The sequence below is a fragment of the Pezoporus flaviventris genome, unplaced genomic scaffold (assembly GCF_033815535.1).
Source record: "Pezoporus flaviventris isolate CSIRO_AGI_PZ_B2104156 unplaced genomic scaffold, CSIRO_AGI_Pfla_v1 ptg000063l, whole genome shotgun sequence".
NCBI lineage: Eukaryota > Metazoa > Chordata > Aves > Psittaciformes > Psittacidae > Pezoporus > Pezoporus flaviventris.
In genome coordinates this window covers 10,406,069-10,423,139 of record NW_026892611.1, presented here as the reverse complement: position 1 = coordinate 10,423,139, position 17,071 = coordinate 10,406,069, and the positions used below count along the sequence as shown (strand labels likewise).

At 38.8% G+C, this 17,071-nt stretch overlaps 1 protein-coding gene across 1 annotated transcript in view; it reads left to right on the top strand.

Annotated features, from left to right (window-relative positions):
• The window catches only part of MED13 (mediator complex subunit 13), a 53,739-nt gene that overhangs the window by 14,232 nt on the left and 22,436 nt on the right, over positions 1–17,071 (top strand). The window contains exons 4-8 of the mRNA XM_061470553.1: positions 12,448–12,593; positions 13,339–13,536; positions 14,398–14,592; positions 15,423–15,585; positions 15,892–16,002. Of these exons, the coding sequence (XP_061326537.1) occupies positions 12,448–12,593; positions 13,339–13,536; positions 14,398–14,592; positions 15,423–15,585; positions 15,892–16,002 (813 nt within the window). The remainder of the gene's footprint in view (positions 1–12,447; positions 12,594–13,338; positions 13,537–14,397; positions 14,593–15,422; positions 15,586–15,891; positions 16,003–17,071) is intronic.

The window sequence follows — 17,071 nt, the reverse complement described above, 5'->3', positions numbered from 1 at the left end:
ACACGGTCTATGTTGCCTAGCAATAAATAATGAAATGAATAAAAACTAGGTTAGCTGGAACAAGTTTAATCGCTGTTCCCAAATCAGCTTTTAAAATACAAAGTAATTTAAAGCTTAGATGATGGGGGGTTTTTGTGTGTATGTATTTTTTTGTGTGTGTGTCTATGTATGTGTTAAATCTTGCATGCAGGAAATTTTGAGATCAGTGGCTTTGCTTTCTGGGTGTGGAGTTGGCCATTGTTGGTATCTTCTGCAATAAATTTAAACTTGAAAGAAAATTAGAGTGGTTTTGGAGCAAAAGAAGCAGAAGCACATGTTTGTGTGTGTTTCTATTAGTACTTGTGAACTCCTGCTTTTAATTTACGTATAAACTTGTCCTTTAGTTCTAGGCATCTCTTTCTTCCCACTGATCAGGGCAAATGTTTCCTCTCTGGGGTGTCCTTGTCCATCCATTTCTTCTGTGTGTTGTTGCTGTAAATCAATAGTAAAGAGTTTACTTCTAACTATTTAGGCCAATATTGTCTTGGCACAGTCTGGGCTTTCCTCATTTGAGGAACTGGTTTTCCAAATTGCCTTTTGAAACTAGCATTAGTTATGTCATGGCATCTCTTACAGTAATTCTATAAAGTGCTCTACAGCAACCGGCAAAGCTGATGAAAGCTTTTAAAATAAAATAGCAGTGTTTGTTTAATCTGGAGCCTCTTGATTCTTTCAGAAGGTCAGCATGCTTGATGAAAATAACTGAAGAAATTGTGTGCTTTACCTCCACCACAACTTCATCATAAGTAGTCCAGAACTCTTGGAAAAATACATAGGAAGATGAGACAGATCTGTGTAAGACAATTTCATGGCAGAGAAATCTTGATAGCTCAGTTCCACATGATATTCTTGAGTATTGGCTTTTATGAAACAAAGTGAAGGGAATGGCTGACAGATGTGCATACTTGTGGCAGATTTGGCTCATCCCTTCTAGGAATATCTAGAATTTGGATAATCTACACTCTCTGTAAAGTTGGACTCTTCAGAGGTATTGGTTCAGGCCTCTGCTGTTCCCAGCAACTTCTTGTGGGAGAAACCCAAATGATTCAAATAGGTGTTTTGGGATACCACCTCTGTGGCTAGAAAGTGTGTTTTGCTTCATCTCAGGCCTTGTTACTGTTCTCTTTAGTGCCTGCTTCCATCCGATAGTATTACATATGCTTTGCTTTCTTTGGGAATGTTCTTTGCATTAACATTTGGAAACCCTGAGATAGAATTCATGTGCCTGTAAGGCAGTTAGTATTCTGGGGATACAAAGTCTGTTACCGGACTGCTTCAGAGCGTAGTTTATACTACTACATGCTCTGGGGTTTGGCCAGCTGCTGTATAGACTGGTTCTCTGTGTATTGTAACTACAGGTTTTTATAAGGTTGGTTGTTCTTGCTGGTAATCTTTAATTTCAAGGACTTTGATTAGTAACTGAGTAGTTGGTGCTCTTGGTGGTGGAGGTAACGTCTCCGTAGGTGCTTTCTGGAGCTGTGGTTGAGCTATGTGCAGGACTTTAGTCCTCCTTTTCCCCAGTGCTTCTCTTTGAAGGATGTGTGAACAGAGCTATTTCTTTCATTTGAAGCTGATCCCATCTGGATTTTTCCGAGTTCTGTTTGAAAGCATGTGGTTCCAGAATGTGAGATTTTGTGTTATCTGTTCCCACAACAATAGGAATTAGTAGAGTTGCATTTTTTGTCTCCACATAGTAGTGCAACAGGCTGTGGATGTAAGGCTGTGGTTTCTAATAGGTGTTTGGCCGTGAGGAAAGATCTTCAGGCAGCCGTGGCTTCCTGTCTGCTGCTGTGTTGTTCTTCCTCCTTTCATAAGGTTATATTAAATTAATAAATAAAACCCCGAACCAACCAATCAAAATCCAAAAAAATCCATTTCATCATTGCATTGCATACATTTTAATTTTAAAGGGACCGCAGTCCTCAATTTTCATAAACTGTTGCCACTGTGACGTGAATAGATGACCAAGAAACTAAGAATTAGATTATTTTAAATGTCTGCTGTTTAATTATGTTTAATGATGTGACTCCTAAACCAAACTTACTAAACTAACCTCATATTATTAGTACTCTAATGTATCTTAACAATTTTGCCATGGAAAGAGTAAAAACCTCATCTGTTTGCATTCTGCAGTCACATGCTGGATGTTGACAAGGCTGCAAGGTAATAACCATGACCTGCTCTTCCCTCCCTCCCCCTGCTTCTCGCCAGTCTAAAACCAGCATTGAGAAAAGTGAGACAGTCATGTATTTGGTGAAATTTGATCTGTTAGAACAAGTCACGATTACTGTGCCTGAGGAAACTGTCTGAGGTTTTCAAGTATGCCAGTCCCACTTCTGTTTATAGATAGGGCAGGAATGGAGTCGCTGACTCCCTAAAGTGTGTTGTGGTGGGCTTTTGTCATTGCCCGTTTATAAGTAGGCAGTTTTCAGTTTTCAGGAATGGGTGATGGGGGTCAGGAGGAGAACAACAGCAAAATAAAAGACAAACGAGAAAGTTTTGCTAATGGTCCGAGTTGTAACCAAATGGGGGGAGGAAAAAATCATTGCCTCCATATTTGTCACAACCCTTTTCAATCACTTAGAGCAAGGTAGATTACAGAGGCTCAGTGATGTGGTTTAAATGACTGTGTATTAAATTACAAAGTTTTCGAAATAGGAATGTCATCCTCTTCTTTCTCCTTTCCAAACTATTGTGGTGTTATTGCTGTGTTCAGAAATATGGTGGTGTATGCTTTATTCCAAAATCCACCTATAAATATATGAGACAGAGATTGGGATCTGCTGCATCCAGTTGTCTGTCTAGTTTTCTTGTTAGGCTGCTCAAGTAACAGCCTTTGGATGTGACTTTTCCTCTGGCCAACTGGATAATAAAATAGTACTGTCTGCTTGGAATAAATATGATTAGGAAACTTGTCAGATTAAACACTATTTGAGATACAACTCCTTGATGAAGATTTAATCTGACAGTCCTAATGAAACAAAAGTATGAACTGCTTATGTGGAGGATTTCCTCTGAAGTTTTGGTAAGAAGTGCAACTGGTTAAACTTTAACACAATCAAAATACCAGTAAGCAAATAATTGAGTAATCCTGAGTTTGTGGGAGGATCTGATAGACAACTGAAAATCTACAACACCAAAAGCCACTGTATTACTGGTATGGTTGACTTTTTTTTCCCCCCCCTCTCATTGTAAATAGGGAAGAATATAACCAACTGCAGTGGGTGGCAGACCAGAACTTGTGTCTGACAAAAACAAAACACACACACCCCCCCCCCCCCCCCCCCCCCAAATAAAGCACCACACACCCAAAACAAATAATAAAAAACAAAAAAAAACCAAAACCCATGGGAAAATTAGAAGTGATAAGCTTATCATAGCTTACAAAATGAAACTTGCTGCACGGGTTTCACAGGTAATGCTCTTTCACATTAGTCTGGGTACAGGATTTTATAATGCCAAGCCACTGTAGTCTTAGTATTTTCATGGAAATACTATTTTAGCTACCTGATGTAAACAGTAAATATGACTGCTGAAAAAAATTCATAGATATAGATTTGGTATTGTTATAAGCATTTGTAAATGTCGTTATCTTGTTCTAAAGGTGTGATTGTCATAGGTCTCAGTATATGTATTTTTATTCTCCCTCCCTCATTCTGAGGTGAAACTAGCCAAACTGGCTCTGATCCCTGGGTTTGGTGCAAGTGTGTTGGCAAATCTGCAGTCTTGAATGGCTGTGGCCATTCAAAAACATGCAGAAATGTTTGTCTTGATAATGTAGCAGCATGAATGAGATCACCTATTGTCTGTTTGGTCTTCACTGCCCTCGAGACAAAGGAATGCTCTCCTTCCAGTCCTGAGCCCACCTTTCTGACTTTTCCCCCTGTTTGGCTATGTTTTTCCCATTTCCCTTGGGTCTTCTTTTCACAGGAACAGAGTAGTTTGCTTCTTGATCCCTCTAGAATGATGCTGTGAATTATTATTAGGGAACAGATTGAGCTTTAGAACTAAAGCTCTAAAATGGCCTCATACTTGAGGGAGTTAAGCACACAAGAACAACGTGTAGCCACAGGTTTCACATTTAGTTCATGTATTTAATTCAACGTCTTAATCGCTGAAAATAAGTGCTCTTCCTTGATACTGTTGGAATATTTTCTATTAAGTCTGTTCAACTCTTTTTGCAGTGTAAATTTCCTCCCTATGTTAATCTTTAAATCAAACAATGTCAACATTTTTTTCCAACAGCTCTAATGAGGCTGTTCTGGCATCATGTCCTGGCAGGAGAGCAGGTGATGTTTTTCCTTTTACTGTAGACAGCTGGAATTGAGAGCTGCTGTAAGTAGGACAGTGCAGGATAAACAGCAGGAGCTGAGAGCATTGATCACATGATTGTCTCTTTGGAATATTGGGTTGCTACAGAGACTACAAGCAGACAAATTTAGCACTTTACATCACAAAGCAGTTTTCTCATATTTAGCTTAAGTTACAGTGGTAGTTGATTCATTAGGAAAGCTGAAAAAATGATACGGCCCTTGGTTTTTAGGTTTCAACAATAAATCTGTGCTCTTTTTGTACACTGAACAATAAGATAACAGAAAAACCATAGAGGTACTTTAGACTTTGTTAAATGAAAATCCCATAACACATTTCAATTTTGAACTTTGAGGGGAAAAAACCCCCACAACCCTGGCTTAACAAGATGTTTGTAAATGTCTCGGAATGGAAAACAGCAGTACATTGAAAGCTGTTACACTGTCTTGAGAGTAATGTCTAGCTATTATCCGTTTTCCAAATATGATTTGGATTCTCACTCTTTATAGCACATGTATATTTCATTGTGAAAGCTCAAGTTCAGATAATTGAGATTTGCATCCTCAGTAATTAAAGGATGCTAAAGTATAAGGTGCTAGTTTATTAGTCTCACTTAAATCCTGAAATACAGGAGCATGAGCAAACTTTTTGTAGTATTGCTTATAATTGTTGTATCTGGAGAAATAGACTTTATGGGTATACACAAACTTCTAGTTGCCTTCTGAAAAAATCAGTTTTGCTTCTTTGTAAGATGTAAGATGCCGAGCTGGAGTTTCAACCCTGTTTCTGTTGGGATGAAGCTCATTAAGAATGAGGTTAATTTACAAATGTGGATGTCTTTAAGGTAAATATGACCTGTTAGGAAATACAGGTCACTGGCTACATTTGTATTTGTTTTAGTGTGTTGAACTTGGTTATGGAATAAATAAGTGTTTTTAACTTGCAGGTCTAACTAAAAACATTCTCAGCTATGTAAAGAATATTTTGGAGAGCCTTTTGACAGTAGTCATTAATGATGTGCTTTGAACTGGAAGTTTTTTCTCCTTTGCTATTAGCAATGTTTTTTGCTTTGTGTTATCATCAAAATCAGCTTTCTGCTATATTTACCTTCATGTCCACAGGGAGTTACTCAGGGATGCTTAGAAAAATGTCTGCTGTTCCATCTTTTTGTCAGTAGTTAGAGAAGCATCTGTGTTTTGAGATCTTATTACTTCATGTTAAGATACAGAATGTGTAACTTGCTAGAAAATGTAGATGTGCATTTGTTTAGATTTCTTTGTGCTTTCACATTAAGGATTTTAGTGCCACTGTGTCTGCTTGACGTGCAGATCTCGTGATGGGGCTGATACAAACTCTGATGTTGTAGGGGAATTTGTAGCCAAGGGCAAGAAAGGCACATTTGTGAATTGATTAATGGTGATTCAAGCTCTTATCATAAAAAGTAGTACTGCAGTGTAATGAGAGTGTGTGATAACCCGTTCTTCCTAGAGAACTAGGAACTAATTTCTCCTATCCTCCATTTGCCTCAGCCCCTAGCACTTCAAAATCAAAACACCTCTCTCCACGTAGCTAAAAGACAACCTGAGAGAGCTCATGAAGTGTGTAATAATTGAAACAACTTGTATATTTGCCTTGTGGGTTTTTTCCTTTGGTGTTTGAGGTTTTTGTGTGTGTGTGTATGTGTTTTGTTTGTTGGTTTTTTTTTTGTGTTTTTTTTGGCTTTTTTTTGTGATTTAAGAAATATAAAAAACCTTTTTTTTTTTCCCTTGGGAATGATTGTTAGTGCTGTGTTAATATAAATCTGATTTTAGTATTTTACTTCTTTCATATTTTGCTTATTACAGCAAATTCATATTTAATTTCTTACTCCTTTCTAGTCTGAATTAAGATGTGGAATTTCATAATTCAGGATTATGACTGGTCTGTGGAAATTGAGAGTGCCATGTTTAAAATAAGATGGGCTGTTGAAGCAGCCTAAGTGTGATGGTGGCTGTATAGAAAGCTTCTTGTCATAAGTGTCATGAGCCCGTTGCAGTGTTATGGCTGTACCTGGAAGATTTATAAAGTCACAAAGCACCACTCTGAACGCAGGCTTACAAAGGAAAGGTGGTAGATGGGCTGTCTTGAGGGAGTTGCTTCCGCTTTTCTTCTCTTAGCTTGGAAAGCCTCAAGTGGCTTGGCAGCTTCACTCTTTCTTCTCGGTGATGAAAAGCCCTAGAGGGCTGCCTGACAAAGAACAAAGCGTGTGGCATAACGTATCATAGAACAGAGGACAGTGTAGTGCATGTTGAGCATGTGGTCAGGTATGTAATTCCTCGAGACTTACTCCTTGGCAGCTGTGTTTTGTTTTCTATCCTGTGCTGGTTGCTATAGTGTTGTGTCTCAACCTGGTTAAAGGAAAAAGGAGCAACTAACAACTGAATAGGCACGGTTTGAGGGCTTCATGGGGTGTGTGTGTCCCCTTCAAACGTTATTTCCATTAAAATTTTTACTTCCACAAGAGCCTATTTAATTGCAGGACTGTGTTCTCCAGCCCAAGCATTTACTGTAGAAGGCAACTGTCACCTTTTAAAAAGCAGCTTCTTTGATACTTGAAATTTATTTAAGTGACATACAGAAATAGTCTGTAGTGAGGAATAACTATTTGGAGATGCTTCTATTTGGGCAGCTATGATGCATTGGTTGGGAACTCTCAGGTCTATTGCTGCTGCTGCTAACTATTGTCAGCCAGTCATGATATACTGATTGGTGGTCAAAATGCCCCAAAGGGTTCTGGGTGCTGGCCAAAAGGTACCAATTTTTGGCAAACATGTTATAACAGTCTGAAATAATGATGCATATTAATTAGCAATTTAAAAGTCCTAAACAAGGTGTGTTTTGTCCCACTGAAGGTGAAGTCATAGAATCCTGATTGTAATGGCAATTACTTCTGGGACAGTAATTCTACTTTCCAATGTCCGTTTTCCTCATGTAGGAAATGGCAGTAGGAAGTTTATGGCTTATAAGGATATGGTCAGGGTTAGCAGAGCCTTGACTTGGTTAGGTATTCCTGGTTCAAACCAGAAGTAATGTAGGAAGGCAATCTAGGAAAATATGAGATAAAAATTGTAAACAAAGAACAAAACAAAAAAAACATTTTCTTTTTCAGTTGAAACATTTGGATGCTTTTTTTTGCATTTACTATTAAATGTGCTATAGGTGTTTTAGTTACTGGAGACTCTTTTGTTGCTTCTGGTGTTGCAATCTCCTTGCCTTTAAGCTGTAGCGTGGGGCTGATTTGAAGTATGCAATCTAGTGAAGTGTGGATTAGTGAGGTTCTAATGCAGCTCATGTTTGTGAAGCACTTTGAGGATATAAAGCTCTACATAAGTACTAATGTGGAGGAAAAAAACCCAGACCTAATTATCTTTTTATCAAGAAGGTATTTTCAGAGTTGCTAATGGAAATGTACAAATCTCATGTATATGTGAATGTTAGTGTGCTGTCCCCTCCTACCCTTAAGTTTTTTTTACAAAGGTAGAAGTAGAAATTGTATTGAAATGGTTCAGATTGGTTTCTCTTTGTTTCTTTGTTTGTTTTCCCCTGCATAGAATCACAATTTCTTTGTCTCTCAAATGAAACCATCTTTTTTGGTATGATTAGAGTGAAGAGGGAGTGTGAGGAAATAAATGTTATTTACACGGATGTATTTTAATGAGGTCAGGTAAGGACTATTTTGCTTAAAATTGCATCACTTCCAAATAGTGTAGCCTTTTGAAATGTTTATTTAATTTTGGTTTTAAAGTTGCTTGTAGTACTGTAATTAATTCTGACTGAGTTCTGGTGCGTTCAGATCAAAATTCATAAAGAACGCTCGTTCTGATGACACTTCATAACATTTATATTCAGAGATCAGTTGGTAACTGGATTATTGATATTTAAGTTCTGTGATTAGAACTTCAATGAGATGACGTCAATCAGAAATATTAATGGAGTAACTTCATATTCGGGTGAGAAAATGAAATTTTGGGGAAAATGGGGCTTTTGTTTTCAGAATTTTCTGTTACAACTCTGTCCTCTGCCCTTCTCTCTCCCATGTGCACGTGCAACAATACTTCACCATAACTGTCAAAGTACCACAAAACAAACAGGCTGGGGAGGATATCAATGCTACCTTCCCTGATTCTCTCTCCATGCAGGGTGCAAGTTCTGAGCATTGAGGTGGTTTTAAATACTTCAGTCCCGACACGTTCTGCACAAATTATCTGGTGATCTTCTGAGCTACTTAAAATGTCTGCAAATAAAAGCATAGGGTGAACCCTGCATTAGCAAGCAGGAAACCACCAGCTTGCTCTCTGTTGTGTCCTTGACTGAATGGTGAAGGTAATTTGCCTGTTTACCCCAAGGTGATAAGTAGGTAATTTTTTTTTGCCTGATTAGGATTTTTGGTTGTGAGATGAGTTATTGAGAATAGGAGAGACAGACTTAAAGAGTGGAGAAAGATATGTGTGTATATATATATGTGTGTGTGTGTATTGTTTTTAACAGGTTATGATAAGGTTTGAGAAGATCCCTCCTGTGCTGAGGTTGAGGTGGCGCAGTGTACTAGCAGTCAGTCTGTAGAACATAAGGAATTTGAGAATGTACAAAATTAGTAATAATAAAAAATAGAGTTTCTTACAAGGTCCATAAAATGGTGTGTGTAGGCGCATCCAGTGACTTACAGCTCTGGTTCTTTGTTTTCCTTCCTCCTTTTCTCCACTTCCCTGCAAAGAAACTTCATATGGGTTTGATTTTCTATTTTCCATTAGGATTCTTCATTGTTTTTCTTGTGATTATTTCCCGTGCACTGATATTTCCTGAAGTTTTGTAACCTAGCAGAAATTAGGGTGTTAAATGTGGAGAAACCTGACTAGCATGACAAGCTAGGAAGAAATCGAATGCTATGTTTGAGTCAAGTGTTAGTTTTACCTTTCATGTTAACCTTTAGTTTAAAGATGACTCCTGTTTTCAGGAGATACTGTTTACACTGTGTGGGAATCTGTTCCCCTAGCTTGTGCTTAAGGACAGCAAAGGTTTTTACTACGTATTTCTACGATGAAACAATATTATCCTATTGTGTGTAACATGACTTTGCCGCACCTCGGAAGGTACCAAGGCAAAACCCTAAGGTGGTGTGCATCATTTTGCTGTTGAACGCTTAAATTTAGAATCAGAATTAGTGAAAATTGTGTAACATTTGGATTTTCTAGAATGAATGGTGCCACGGTGCATCTGCTCTCCCTGCCGTGCCCGTAGCATGCTCACAGCTCGCATGCCAAGCCTGGCTGGCTGGTGTCAGTGACAACAGCGGTTACTCTCTTACTTTATTATTTCGTTGGAAACCTCTCCTGCTGAGTAGGGCAAGAAAGGAGTTCTAGTTTTGAGGGTTGTTTTTGTTTCTGGTTTTGATTTGGCTTTTGCATGGTGACCTTGAATTTTCCTTGCTCCTTCTTAGGACTAGTTTTGCAGAGGAATGGGTTGAAACACTTCTGTTATCATGCTGATGCTTCTTTTTGTCTTGGTTTATCTCGGTTCCATCAGATAATGCTACAATTGTCTACCCTTTATCTGTGCAATAATGCAGTATTTACCAAAGACACAGCTTACCTGCATTTAAAGTGTACTTGAAAAATATGTGCTGCTTTTTTTGTTTAAACTTTGCCTCACTTGTACTTAACTCCTAAACTGTTACGTGTCACTCAGAACCAAGAACACCTTCCACTCTTTCACCTTAAACCATCCAATATGGTATTTTAAAATGAAATCTGGCTTGAAAAGAAGCATTAAACTACTTGCATAAGGATTGAATTTTGATCACATTCCCATAGAGGAATTTAGTGGTGTTTGCTAGCCACCTGACTTGACTTGAACTTGAACGCATCAACAAGGTGCTTATATCCTTCATCACTCCATTTTGGAAACTAACTTTACTGGGATTCCTAAGCAGTGTGTTATTTCATCTGCAAGGAGGTATCCTGTCCGGAGCTGACCAACTGAAGCAGTTGTGCTAAGTAGCTGTTAATGGAGAGTGATAACTTGCTCATCTGGATCCTGCCTTTTTTATATTCCTAAAGCACAATTAAATGGAGCAGCAGAGCAGCCACCACCACCGGCTTGATGCACCCTGAAAACTGCTGTGCTTCGGTCAGGGCCAGCTGCTCAGAGCAGTTCCTCATCCTCGTGCCTGCTTTGTTACTGTCTTAAAAAACGTGCTGCACTTCCTGTGCCTCCTTGAACGGTTTGTGGGTTCTCTCATCCTTGAAATGTTTCAGGTCCCTAATTTTAAACCTGCTGGTAGGCAAAGCCGTGTGCCTGATGCTGTCGCCTTCTTGCTTCTCATTGTGGCGACTGCCCTGGTGGCTGCTCTTTGGGCAAGACTCAGTGAACCAATTTATACATTGGTTTATATAAACCTGCCTTTGCCGATTCCAGAATTTCCTTTTTTCCTTTACCATCTGTCTCCAGGTGGAGGAAAGAAGCATCTTGGAAATGCCACTAAAGATGTCTCTAGTAACTGCATGTGCAGAGGTTGCACTTTAATAAGGCTGCTCAGGTGCTGGAGTTTCTGTTCTTTGTGCTCTGGAGCTCTGTGTGTCTCTTTCAGGAATGCAAAACTTTGCCTTCTCCTGTAGACCAAGCAATGCAAGCATTTCTGGAGGTCAGACAGCATGCACACAGTCCTCGCCTTAGTTGTGGGGGTCTAATTTTTTTTTAGGGGGAAATAGTCATGTTGCATTCATACAGTCTTTCTAGGCGTCTCTTCCATTTGGCCTTGTAAAGAATGCACTGTTTTTTGCTATTTTGACTAACCGAATTTTGTCTGTTTCCTTTGACTGGTTTGTTGTGGTGTTTTTCCTTTCTGTGAGACAGAGCAAGTGCCTGATGCTTCCCTTCTTACAGAGAAGGATTTATTTTCTCTTCTGTAGTTTATGAAGTACTTTTAAAGTTCTCCTTGACTTTCCCTCTTCCCTTACTGACATGGTGGACCTGATTTCAAATCCAGTGTGAACAGCATCTTCTTGCTTTTAAACATCGGTTCTTTTCCTATGGGATTGTACTAGTCTGACAGACACTTGAGAGAACCTGTCGCTAGTGCAACTGAAAATGGCTGTGCCTGTCCAACCCCTTTAAAAAGGAGGGGGAAAAAAGTGTTTTCAGACGGAGCTGAGTATGAAGATGTACCAGTGCTGTGGTGGCCTGGCAGGGAGCTGCTGGTTTGCCTTCCGGCTGTATTCCTGCCCCTTATGAAGGAGGTGTGTTTATTGTTGAGGTGTCTTGCTGTACAGGACTGGTTTGGTTTTGTTTTTTCTCAAACACTTTGGACTGAGAGAAGCATCAGTGAAGCATCAGACATTAAACATCGATACTTGCTTTAATGACTTTAACAATGACTTGAATTTTGGTTTTTCTTAAATTGATTTTTATCTTCCCTTTCGTGTAGATACAGGATTTAATTTTTAGTGACTTGATTGGCTTCAGGAGCATGGATATAAGATTCGGTTTTTAAAACCAAAACCAGCACTTCTCAAAGCTGTTGCCATTCTTCTTGCTTTTAAATATGGCTAATACTAACTATAAAGCTTAAAGTATAAATTTTGCTTAGTTGGTTTGTGGCAGGAAAACCTAGCTATGACCTCACTAAAATTAATAATGCTCAGAAATATTTGCATAGAATTTAAATAGGTGTAAAAATAATGAGTTAATTTTTATTTTTTTGTCTTGCAAAATATTATATTTTAAATTTCATCCAGACTTCAAAATATAAAGTGTGAGTCTAAAGAGATTGGAAACCTGGTGTCTGTTGTTTTCAAACTGATTGATCTTTGGTTTTGTCTCTAATGCTGGAATATTTTGTAAATACTCCAATATGTATTAGCACATGTATTTGGCACCTCTTGCTATTTAGATAGCATATTTAGATTTAGAAGGGATTTTTGGTTACTTCATTAATAAATATCTTGGGAGGAAATGCCTTCAGACTAGTTGAGAAAGCCATCAACTTCTTTGAGGTTCTATACTTAGGAATTTTTTCCCTCCCTTCCACCCTCTGCACCCTCCCCATTTCTCTTTACCCAGCGAGCACTTGTCCTGCTCATTCACCTTCTTCTTACATGGAGATAGCAATGTTTGCACCAGTGTGGAGATCAGTCAGCATCAACCTGTGTACCTGCTCAGTGAAGAACACCTCACTCTCGCCCAGCAGTCAAACAGCCCTTTTCAAGGTAGGTTTTGCCAGTCAGTAGCAGGTATTAAAATGAATCAATGCTTCCAATTGCATAGAATGAAGACTTCTGGCAAAGAATGGAAGGGGGAGAAGAGGTGTCCGAATGTCCCCTCTTTTAGAAATCTATTTTTGACTCAATATTCTTAACCTATTCATTCTCCCTACCTGTTCTTGTTTGGCTCTTCCTTTCCTGTAAATTCCTTTGGTTCCACCAGCAGATGCAGGCTATGTCCTCAAAGACAAAGGAGTGATGGGGCCTGAGTCTAACGTGGGCTGTTTGATCATTCCCTTAGACACACTTGCATTGGAAGTCAGTCCTACTGCATGACCACACTGCCCTTGTTTATTAATGCTCAGTGTCCAAACTTGTTCTTTTTGAATGCAATTTGCCAGTAGCTGTGCTTTCCTAATATGGACAGGACTAAACATGAAATGGATTACTTCCCTGTGTATACATTGTTGTAACTGTACCAAGCAGGACGAAAGGATGAGGAAACAGCTTAACTCTGACAGAATTTGCAATAGCATTTCTTTATCCCACCTGTATGCTGGTACATACATTTAACAATGTGTATCTATTACCAAAAACTTCTGCAGTGTAGTAAAACGTGAGTAGGGTGCAGTTTTGACTTAACAATGGTAAGTTATTTGGTGTGGCTGAAATAACAGTAACACTGTTTCAGTGAGGAAGAGTGCATTTTGTTTGGACATACTCTCCAATGTATTTTTATTTATCTTTTTAGTTATTCTAAGTCCCTTTGGATTAAATGGCACGCTCACAGGGCAGTCATTCAAGCTTTCTGATTCATCGACAAAAAAGCTTATTGGTGAATGGAAACAATTCTATCCTGTCACATCCAACTTGAAGGAGGGATCTGAGGAAAAACAAGAAGACATGGATTGGGAAGATGATTCTTTAGCTGCTGTTGAAGTCCTTGTTGGTTAGTACTCTGACTACCTTCAACTGAAGTATTCTGGGTGGTTCGGTCTGCAATTCCGAATGCATTTTATTCCTTTTTGTAACTATTTCCAACTGCTGTTGGTCTCCTGGCTTTTCTGTTTAATGCTCAGGACTATGTAAAGTGGGGTTTGCAGACCTGTTAGGAGGAGGTTTTTTCTTTGTGCCCTGAGAAACAAGATAGCTTTTAAAATAAATACATAAAGTATAATCAAAACCCCCTAGGCTATCTCCATTGACATCAGAGGTGCATCACAAGCACCTGTTTCAGGTTCTGTGCAAATTCAAATGGAACAGGGATGTCTTCAAACCCACAGTCCTGGAGAGCTTGATGTACTGGGGCACAGCATTTATCTGCTGCTGTTCTAAGCCCCTGGGATGCAGTAGTTTGTTCCTCTCCTGTGGGCTGTTGACCTTTGATTTGTCAGCTAATGTAATAATTTCTCTGTAATGACTGTTACAAGCTTGTATTGCCGTGATGGCTGGAGACCCTGATGATGGGGAGGGGAATCTTGTCAGTTTTACGTGGTACTAAAAAGGATATTCTCAGTCTTGTTTATAAAACAAAATGATAGAAGCGAGCAGTAGCATGTTAGGTACCAGGGCTGTCTTTGCCTGTAAATACAAAGCCATTTTCATTCATTCACCCAAATCTTCTGTATAAAACAATCCATCAAGTAATGATGAGGGTGACAACAGATAGTTTTTGTCCAAGAATGATGAATGAGTAGGTAGAAAGGGTAGGTAAACTTATGAGTGATGGGTGAAATGATCCAGTTGTTGATGATTTTTGAACATAAAGTTTTGGTAAACAGCTGTAAAATGCACTTGCTCTTTATTGCAGCTGGTGTGCGAATGGTATACCCAGCATGCTTCGTTCTAGTTCCCCAGACAGACATCCCTGCCCCTAGTACCGTAGGGGCATCGCACTGTTCAACGACTTGCTTGGGTGTCCACCAAGTGCCTGCTTCCACAAGAGATCCTGCCATGTCTTCAGTAACTCTCACTCCACCGACATCTCCAGAGGAAGTTCAAACAGGTATTATCAAATCAGCTTCAGCATGTGGGGAATCATTTTGATGGCTTCTCCTTTAAACCTAGCAATGGTTGGAAAGGATTCAGATGTTCTTTGTGCAGCTGACATCATATTTCTTTAGTCATAAGTCTGTTGTAGTAAAACCAATTTTTATTATTCAGTTTTGTGCAAAATTAACTTAAACATTTTTGTAAGTTGCTGAAATCAGGACCGCTTTTGTACTGAATGTTGTCATCAGCCATTAGAGAGCAAAGTGATGTTTTCGGTCTTATTCCCAGTGCAAGGAAGACTGTTTGTAGTTAGGTTTCCAGTAAGGCTGTGAGCCCTCTGAACTGTGTGAGAGTAGTGGTCATGGTAAGCCACTCTAAGTCAAAGTCAGTCAAAGTGGGTAAGGCTCACTGATAGTTTCATGTGGCTTTGCATACAGTTCTTGTGCAGAAGAGGTTTTGTTTTTTTTTCCCCAAAGTCTCCTGTTACCTTAGTTTGACCTTTCTTTTTTTTTTGTTTGTTTGGGGTTTTTAAATAATAATGCTGTTAAATTTGCTAACAGGTAGCTTTGCTCAAGTTATTTTCTTCAGGTCTGTAGTTCCTTGGAAGATAAAGACCAGTTCTAAACATGTATGATGGTTTGTTTTTTTTTTATTTTCATTGGGAGGGAAGCATATTATAATAATCTGCTCCTACACTTACATTTTTTTATTTATTCATAATTTCCTAATTTGAGTTAAGAAGATACTTTTCTTCCTAACATGTTCCTGTGGTGATTGAATAGGAGTAATAGTGGTTGTGAGCATATTGCTACATTGCCTAAAACTATTTCCCCTCCTTTCCAGTTGATGCTCAATCTGCCCAGAAGTGGGTGAAGTTCTCTTCAGTTTCTGATGGATTCATCTCTGATAGTACCAGCCATCATGGTGGCAAAATACCTAGAAAGCTGGCCAACCAAGTGGTGGACAGAGTTTGGCAAGAATGCAATATGAACAGAGCACAGAACAAGTACGTTCTCATTTTGTGAAGCTAAAAATACCCATGGTATCTTGTGTATTCATTGCAGAAAGTACTTCTGTTAAAGACGTGGTAATTGCTAGTAGAAGATTCTTTCTCTTAGTACTAAAACATTTTGAAGAAGTTAATTTGTTCCTAAGTAGTAGTTTGTTTAGTTCTCATTTTAATATGTTAGTAAAAGGATATTCAGAGTTTCTTTGCTGCATCTGGTGTCACAAAACCACTCTTGAGGTATGACAGAAGATAAGGAAAGAACATATGTTGATCCCAAATAATTCTCCCCATATTGAATCGTAGGAGGAAGTATTCTGCTACTTCAAATGGCTTGTGTGATGAAGAGACAGCTGAAAAGATAGCATGCTGGGATTTTGTTGAAGCCACGCAGAGGACAAATTGCAATTGTTCAAGGTACAGTACTTGGCAAACCTGCAGTCCAACAATGTACATTGAGATTGAAGTGCTCAGGAGAGGGCTCCTGATGAGTCCTTTAGGAGTAATTAAGCAATAGCTGCTTGTAAGGAAGCAGTAACAAAATTTGTATCTCATCTCCTAAATGTCATTGTAGGTCTTGAAACTCTGCCCAATAAGATTATGCAGAGGTTTTATTCAAGTGAATCACTGGAGTTGACCTGCTGGCAGTTCAGTGACTTTTCTTGAGTCTTGGGCTGGAATTCCTTAGGCCTGTAGAAACTATCTCTGGGCAACTTTCTTGGGCAGCAGTGGAAAGGGAATGCCTATTTATTTAGGAATTAAGAACGTTTTTTACAGGGCTGTGACATCAGCCTTGAAGGGAGAAAGCTATTAATCAAGAGCAGGATGACTGTAGCATTGTGTCTAGAAGAATATGAGAAAGAAACCCAAACTTGCTTTACTTTTTTGTGAAGTTTTCATGAATGTTTGTATATAAAACTGCTTTTCTGTGATGTGGTTGGCAGTATGTGTTTTTGTATTAGATGGAGGTGGGGGGAAAGGGTCAAAGCACAGGGAGAAAGTCTGAATTCAACTTCCAGGTTTTGTTATGACTTTTGTTTTGAAACTGTGCAATGACACAGACTGTTAATGCAGGGGTTTAAAATAAATGGAAACATTAATTTCAGTGAACTCTCAATTACTGTACTTACAGCAGAATACTAATCTTTAGGTGACTGAAGTGTTGCAAAGGTTTAAACACTTTCTCTGATTTAAGTGTCACACTGATTACTTTGCAATGAATATTGGCATCTTAAAAATTAATGTCTGGAGGATGTAACATTTTGAAAGAAGTACATTTTTTTCCCCCTTTATTGAAATGGTTGGTTGAAATTCCGTGGAAATACTGGAAATACACTTGTCCTCAGACGAGCTGGGAGATGGAGGAGGATTAAATATTCTGTTAAAGGAAAATTTAGGTATGATAGCACTTGTTAAGAGAAAACAATTAATAACTGTGTGAGGTTTGTATTAGAAATCTGCAGTTGCCTAAAGAGAAATTGCAAAG